This window comes from Manacus vitellinus, unplaced genomic scaffold, assembly GCF_001715985.3.
Source record: "Manacus vitellinus isolate BGI_N305 unplaced genomic scaffold, ASM171598v3 scaffold_27_pilon, whole genome shotgun sequence".
Lineage (NCBI taxonomy): Eukaryota > Metazoa > Chordata > Aves > Passeriformes > Pipridae > Manacus > Manacus vitellinus.
Window position 1 is genome coordinate 3,994,580 of NW_021940039.1, and position 7,802 is coordinate 4,002,381.

Below are 7,802 nucleotides of genomic sequence, written 5' to 3' on the forward strand. Positions count from 1 at the left end.
AATTATAACCTGGCCTGTAGTGTTTCACAGGCAGTTGCTCAAAATCAATGAGGAAGCAAAATTTCACACAGTCATGAAGGTGACTGATACCACCTAGACAGAAGTTTTTTACACAGCAGAGATGCTACAAAGGATCTTTCTTATTCCATGTAGGTATCACCTTGCTTGATCAGAAGAATGTTTTTTGGATATCCCCTAACTAAAGCAGGTTCTGGGCTGGTTCAGCACACTAAAGGTAAGAATGATGCCTAAGATTTGTTTGGGCTTCTGCCCTGCTTCAGCCTAATACCAGAGTGACATTTCCTGCAGGAATCTGGCACCTCTTCTCTATAAATCCTGTTCCTCATTCTGTTTTTCTCTAGATGTTTGCTTGAGGTTCTGCAGACCATGGAGTTCTGCAGCAGCTGCTGACACATCTGGTGATGATGCTTTACTGAAATGGGGCCTTCTCCTGGTCCCTCTGACCACCTTTGGTCTCGGCACATGGCAGGTACAAATAAATATATAATTTTTTCAACAAATGAGCACTTGAGGGCTGTCAGATTTTTCAGTCTCTGGCTGTTTAATTTAGTCCAAATCACAGGCAGGGTAAAGATTTGCTGTTGTTTTACATTTCTGTTTTCCAAGTGTCCATTTGTAAGTCCTTAAAGGAGAGATTCTTGTTCTTTACACTTTTATTTCAGTATATTTTCTCAAATGAAAGTCAGTAGCCTCCATTTTCATGTCTCCAATTACCCTATTTTAGGCCAGGTCTGATGAAAAAATTACAACCAAGATTTCAAGGCTTGCTGAGGTTATTGCATTGCTCTGTTCTACCCTAAAGAATTACTTTTGTGTTTGTGTACTTTCAGGTTCAGCGACGGAAGTGGAAATTAGATTTGATTGCACAACTGGCATCAAGAATTACAGCAGATCCTATCCCTCTGACATTAGAGTATGGAAGCTGGGATGGTTTATTATCTACAGGGTGCTGGGGATATTAGATATGGACCCTGCACTAATGAGCTTGTGCTGAACTAACCTGCATGAAAATGAAGGACTGCAATGGGAATTGGGATGTACCAGCAAATTAGAGAGAGATCCTGTTAATTTTCTTATTTTTAGTAAAAGTATAAGCGTATACTTTCCTATGGGGTATTCTAAATGCATGGGAAAAGGATGAATCTCTGTTCAGGAGAATGTGGGATGTAGTTCATATCATATCTAATCCTGGGGAAGGAGGGCGTGGTTGCTGGTATCTGACATCCCAAAGGAATTATTCCTACAATAGGTAGTCTTGGATCAACAGCAGGCCCTACCCCATGTGTTGAGCAGTTGTGTCAGATATGAGAGAGGTTTTTAAGGTCACTTGGCCACCTGGCACAACTGTCAGAATGTCTCAGTTTTTGGATTTCATGGTCTGGGATGGGAAAGAAATGCTTCCCGTGGCTGGATGCACAGGTAGTGAATCCACCTGCTCATCAGCTCTGTGGTATCTGGGTTGCAGATATCATGGAAAAGAACTTCTCTCAGGATACTCCTGATCATCACTCCCTGTGATAGTAACAAAATATTGAGCCAGCTGCATATTCCATGAGGTCTTTGTCTTCTGCTTGCCAGCTGGCTCTAGAGCGAACCATTAGGGAAAAGGAGAATCCCATGATAAAATCCCCTAATTTAATCTGCCTGTCACAGCCATGATTTTGTTCTCCTCTTGTTCCATGCAGCCCCATGGAACTGAAGGAGCTGGAGTACAGGCCTGTGAAGGTCCGAGGGCGTTTCGACCACTCCAAGGAGCTCTACATTCTGCCCCGGTCGCTGGTGGACCCCGAGCGGGAAGCCCGGGAAGCCGGGCGGCTGACATCCCACCCGGAGAACGGAGCCAATGTCGTCACCCCCTTCTACTGCACACAGCTGGGGTGAGTTCAGGAGAGTTGTGGTCCACCTGAGCACCTCACTTCCATTCGGAAAAGCTGAATTGTGGTTAGATTTACATCAGTCACTCCCCCTCCCTTGAAAGGTTTCTCTCACAGACTGTGCGGTCACTGAGGCTCAATTTGAAATTGTGTTTAAATTCCCCTTTAACGTGCACTTTTAACATTTTCTTTTAACATGACAAAAAGAAATGGCAGCAAACATGTGGGTTGTTTTTCTTTGGTCTTTGGTTCTAGGCAGCTGCAGGAATAAATTTCCTTTCAGTCCTGAGACTGACTTCTGTGTGTAACTCTAGGGTCACGATTTTAGTCAACCGAGGATTTGTGCCCAGAAAGAAATTGAAACCGGAGACCAGGCTGAAGGGACAGGTAAGGGGGATCCAGGGAATGTGGGGTGTTACTTTCTGCCCATCATGGGAAGTGACTTAAACAGTCATTGCCCTTTTCAAAGACAAACCTTTGTTTCCCACCTTTTCGTTAGTAAATAACGTGTTTTACAAACAAGGAGCTGTTCTTGTTCTGCTTTTTTCCCCTGTGTTACAGCACATCCAGGATACAACAGCAAGACTCGGTGTGCCAGAATATGAGATGAATCTTGAAAGATTCCTTTTTTTCCTCTCTGCACTTCTCCTTTAGATTGAAGAGGAAATCGATCTCACGGGGGTGGTGAGGTTAACAGAGACCCGCAAACCCTTCGTGCCCGAGAATAACATCGAGCAAAACCGCTGGCACTACCGGGACCTGGAGGCCATGGCCAGGGTGACCGGTGCTGAGCCCATCTTCATCGATGCAGATTTCAGTAAGTCACACAGGAACCCAACCCCACCAGTCTCCCTCCCTTTCTGTTCAGTTTGTTACTTTCCCTGGGCACCTGGAAAGGTAGAGCCATAGAATCATTTGTAAAGACTTTTAGTATCAAGTCCAACAAGGTATTGCATCTTTCTCTTCCTGTACTCTGCTATACCAGTTTTGAAGGTCACAGGGGGACTGAAAGGGAGCTGGAAAGGGACTTTAGTCAAGAGCATGGAGTGGTAGGACAAGGGGGAATGCTCAAACTGACAGAGGGCACGGTTAGATTGGATATTAGGAAAAAAACTCTTCCCTGTGAGGGTGGGGAGGCCCTGGCACAGGTTGCCCAGAGAAGCTGTGGCTGCCCCATCCCATCCCTGGAAGTGTTCAAGGCCAGGTTGGATGGGGTTTGGAGCAACCTGGGATAGGGGAAGGTGTCCCTGCCCATGGCAGGGGCTGGAATGAGATGGTCTTCAAGGTCCCTTCCCACCCAAACCATTCTGTGATTCTATAAACTTGGGAACACCACTGCCCCAGAAAAGGAGCAGGGTATCCACCAGACTTACAACCTTCATCCCCTCTCTCACAGCCAAGGCAGCTCTGCACTGTGCAGGCTGAAGACTTAACTTGGCTGTGTCATCCCTGCAGGAAGCACCGTCCCAGGGGGGCCCATTGGTGGCCAGACCAGAGTGAGCCTGCGGAACGAGCACATGCAGTACATCATCACCTGGTAAGGGACCACTCTGGCTGACCTTCCCTGGGGTGCTTGGGGATGTAAAGTCCTGCCTGCATGAACTTTTAAGCTACAGAAGCCTGAATTTTTAACCTAAGTAACATTTCCAAGGTGATGTGAAATAATCAGTTATTGTAGCTGCCCTAGAAAGGTGCAGTCCACCCTGGAAAGGTGCAAATGTGTGGCTTTATTCTCTCTCATAGGTATGGTTTATGTGCTGCAACCTCGTTCTTGTGGTACAGGAAATTTATACAGAAGATACCTCGGTGAGGGGAACGTGTAACCTATTTGTACTACAGTCAGGAGCAGACTTTTATGGAAGACAGGAGCCTGATCAGTCCTGAACAGCTGAAACAGGCAGGATTTCAGGGCAGTGTTCCACAAACATGTGCCTCTAGCAAGCTGCAAATCAACTTTTAAGCAACCCCTGCAGACTCTGAGCTCCCACCAGCGTGACTTGGCTGCAGCTTGGAAGCACTGAACTTAAAACAGTAATCAAGGACACATTTTTGTGTTGTGGTTGATTGTAAGCTACATTTTAACATCTGCAGTGCTGCGTTTTCCAAAAGACAAATCCAAAGGATTTTGTGAGTCAAAGTTTCTTTGCATTGAATAGCCATTCCTGAGGTCAAGAGTGGCTCAAAGTCGTTGCATCAGAGTAAATAAAGGCCTACAGGTCTCTGCTTTGTGACTTGTGTTCAAGGGAGAAGAATTATTACACAGGACTAGTAATCAAGGGCAGTTGTTCCAAGTGAAATACTAACCTGCTCTGTGCAGCCACTTCTGCACAGCACTGTTCTGTCATTTCATGGAAGGCAAACAGAAGTCCAGTAGTGCCACCCCTTGCCCCCATTAACAGAGACCACTGAAACTTAGCTGGGGTTTATTGTCTTTATGTACAAAGCAATCCAGTACATCTTCAGCCCAGCTTAGTAGCCAGCTCTTTAGCCTTTGCTTTTTCCAGCTTAGCAATGCGAGCCACCGATTTTGGACCCAGGACATTCCCGCCCCAGTGACGACGGATCTGCAAAGAAGGGAGGACAGGTTAGAGGCCTCATGCAATCAAACTCACACAATTCCACTCCTTTCTGCACAAGGGGAAGAGCTCCCTCAACTACAAAGCCCTACACATTTCAAGCAACTGAACTATATTTCAGTACAGCAAAGAGAAAGAAGAGCTTAAGATTTTTCCCCACGATGGGTTCAGCCATCAAGTAACTCCTGGGCTTGGGGATGAAGTTCAGCCAAGCAGAACCTGTTGCCTTTTCTACAATCCTTGCCCTGGGATTGCACTGTTTACTTCTAACTTGGTGACAGCATTCACATTTTACCCCATCCTTGGGTAAAGAATCTGGGTACACCATAAGCAACTCTAGGTGTTAACACACTCAACAGACTATAAGCTGGTGTCACTATGTTTGAAAAAATCTGAGTATCTCTGGGAAGCTTTTGGGAATTTTAACAGAATAAAATCCAAGGTCAGCAGCACAGAGAATCTTACCTCATCATATCTGTCATTGTAGTTGGTCTTGACAGCCTCCACCAGCTTGGCAAGGGCTCCCTTATCCTCCCTGTTGGTGACAGTTTAAATTTTTTTAGAGCCTTGATTTAACGTTTTCCATAAATATTTAGCCACAGGATTTGAGAACTTCTAGTGGCAAACCCAGTTTTTCAGGTTAATCATAAGCATCACTTGCAAAGGGTTAACACTCCAACCCATCAATACTTTAGAATCTCCACTGCTCAGATTAAGGCTAACAGTTCCACACACATATTTTAGCGTAATGATCCATTTTGGTAACCCAAAATAACCTGCAGCTTCAGGATCCAGCTGACACATTTTTATTAGACATTAAAAAGGTGTTATTTCATTTTAGAGAGACCCAAGTTTGCTACTACTTACGGGTTAACCTGGGTGAAGGCAACCGAGGTACAAGTCTTCCTGTGGACCAGTCTGCCCAGCCTGGCTTTGCCCTTGATGATGCAGTAGGGCACTCCCATCTTGCGGCACAGGGCTGGCAGGAACACCACCAGCTGAGAAGGAAAGGGAATTGTGCTGTGTAACCGAGGGAGAACATCTTTTCACCCTTGGCATCAGCCTGGGCTGTGGCCAACTGCTCAGTGTTAAAAAGCTCGTTTTGCTCTTCACTGCTGGTTCAGGTGAAGAAATTCAAAACATCATTGCAAGGGCCCAGCCTCACTGTGACACCGACTACGAATATGCATAAGCATCCCAGTTATGGTAAATGTGTATTTTTATGCATTCTCTTTCATGCAGTATTTGTCCTAAAATGCACTTTCACCCCAAGACCACTTCTGACCCCACCTAAAGTTCCACGGGTAGCCTGTACCATGCTCACCTCAATGGGGTCTACATCGTGGGCAATAACTACAAGCTGAGCTTTCTTGTTCTCCACCAGAGTTGTGACACTGTTAATACCTGAAAAACAAGTTATAGATAAGCTTTGATTCTGCTCAGTCTATTTTCAGAGCTTTCATAAAAGCCTCACACAACCAGCTCAGGTTCCATAGCGCAGCCTCATCATGGAAGTCATGAAAACTTTCCACATCAGCAGCACAAAGACATTTCATGGACAATTTGCTAAAGCTCAGGGTTAAAAAGCTCGTCTTTTTTGCTCTTCACTTTGAGCTCAGGTGAAGAAATTCATACATCATTGCAATAGCTTGTCCAAGCCTGTTTATCAGTTTTCTGTCTAACCAAGCACCACACTCCTTGTTTGCCATCAGCCAATTCAGGCACACAGTCACCTGCTCGGAGGACGGGTGGCCTCTTAGTTGGAGCATCTCCCTTTCCTGCAGCCTTCTGCTCAGCACGTGCCAGGAGCCTCTGCTTCTTCTCTTGCTTATTTTCTGGCCTGTATTTGTGTGCCAGCTTCAGGAGCTGTGTGGCTGCAAGAGAACATCTACTCATTAGTTGCACAACCTGAGAATCCAAGCATCACTTTTTAAAACACTGAAGTGCATCAGCGATCTTGGTGGTTTGTCATCACGTGTGTTTAGCAGCAAAAAGTGATCATCATTTGCACAGTCCAAGAGAAGAGCACCTTCAGAGCCCCTATTTACCTCTAAGTGCACCTCTGATGGCTGTGAGAGCTCCTTCACTGTCTGGATGAGGAAATGCCTGTGGAGCCCCACAGCAGTTATGGTTAGGGGTGATGCACTGTCCTCTTTAAAGCAAGAAACTTGTTTGGCAACATCTATGAGAAGGCAGTTACTCTACACAGATCCAAGTTTTCTTGCATAGACACTGTCACCTGGAAAAGACTTTTACTCATTCAAAGAAGATCCTGAAGTTCCTTCTTCCTTCATTTCAATGCCAGGCTGGTTTTCCTCCTACAGGTTTCTCAGTGTGTTTACACAATTAGAAGAACCCTGGGAGATTCAAGCTGGAAGAATGGACTCTGATGGAAACACAGTTAGATAACCAGGGTTTGGGTCAGTAAGTAGCAGCTTTGTTGTTTTCTAACACCCTTTTCAGGGTACACAGCAGCAATCAAGGCTTAAGGCAGCAAATTCACACACCAACTCTCTATCACTGTTAGAGCCTCCCTAAACAGACATGCTCCAGATTTCAGTTTCTCTCCCCTTCCCTGAGGCACATCCCATTTAAACTCAAAGATGTGAGGTACATCCTTACCTGTCTGGCGGTCCAGGGCCTGGGTGAACTGGTTAATGGCAGGAGGCACCTTGAGGCGTTTGTAGAGGATGGATCTCTGGCGCTGCAGCCGGATGTACCGGGGCCATTTCACAAACCGAGTGAGGTCCCGCTTTGGCTGGATGTCCTGTCCTAAAAAACACAGCCCTCAGCTCAGAGCTGCCCCAAACCCACAGCAGCAATAGCAGGGGGCAGCACAGGGGCATCAGTGATCTTGGTGGTGATGTGTCAGCACAGCCACTCAGATAGCAAATATTCTTTCACATCATCTGCACCCCGTACAAAAGTGGCACTGCACAGGGCTGAATTATTTGCCACAAACACAGGCAAAAGGGCAAGATTCACTCCAAAAGGAGCATATAATGTATCCATTAGGACAAGCAATAAGGGAAGTCGGGCAAATTGTCCAACACCACTTTCACATGAAGGACAGCAGCAAACTCCAAGCAGCAAGGTAACTGCCTCCATCACCCTCTCCACTCTACAGCATTGATTTGTTTATAATTTAGACATCTGTCCATAAAACAAAGTGGAGCAAACATCCCAAATATCCCAATTACTCACCAATGCCAAAGTTCTTGGGCCTCTTCTCAAAGAGGGGATTGACGACTTTCTTAGCCTCCTGCTTCTTGACTACAGCAGGGGCCGGGGCCACCTTCTTGCCCTTGGCCTTCTTTCCTTTCGGCTGCAA

General features: G+C 46.0%; 2 protein-coding genes and 4 non-coding genes across 6 annotated transcripts; 1 reads left to right on the forward strand and 5 right to left on the reverse strand.

Moving 5' to 3' along the window:
- Nucleotides 1–73: 73 nt before the first annotated feature.
- LOC103765485 (surfeit locus protein 1) lies at nt 74–4,126 on the forward strand. Its single transcript, XM_029960570.1, has 9 exons — nt 74–79; nt 154–235; nt 363–490; nt 852–934; nt 1,707–1,898; nt 2,210–2,282; nt 2,550–2,712; nt 3,351–3,432; nt 3,639–4,126. The coding sequence occupies exons 1-9, from the start codon at nt 74–76 to the stop codon at nt 3,703–3,705; spliced, it is 876 nt and encodes a 291-aa protein (XP_029816430.1). The 3' UTR covers nt 3,706–4,126.
- Nucleotides 4,127–4,301: 175 nt separating this feature from the next.
- RPL7A (ribosomal protein L7a) lies at nt 4,302–7,802 on the reverse strand (the record flags this gene model as incomplete). Its single annotated transcript, XM_029960571.1, has 7 exons — nt 4,302–4,459; nt 4,937–5,006; nt 5,339–5,469; nt 5,796–5,875; nt 6,205–6,345; nt 7,094–7,243; nt 7,676–7,802. Coding segments are annotated over 7 exons (804 nt in total), but the record flags the coding sequence as incomplete, so codon positions are not given.
- On the reverse strand, nt 5,549–5,622 carry LOC112841134. The gene has a single exon (XR_003212765.1). It is a non-coding gene; the product is annotated as a small nucleolar RNA SNORD36 (small nucleolar RNA).
- LOC112841139 lies at nt 6,040–6,116 on the reverse strand. Its single transcript, XR_003212770.1, has one exon. It is a non-coding gene; the product is annotated as a small nucleolar RNA SNORD36 (small nucleolar RNA).
- Nucleotides 6,416–6,481, reverse strand: LOC112841141. The gene has a single exon (XR_003212772.2). It is a non-coding gene; the product is annotated as a small nucleolar RNA SNORD24 (small nucleolar RNA).
- LOC112841140 lies at nt 7,313–7,385 on the reverse strand. Its single transcript, XR_003212771.1, has one exon. It is a non-coding gene; the product is annotated as a small nucleolar RNA SNORD24 (small nucleolar RNA).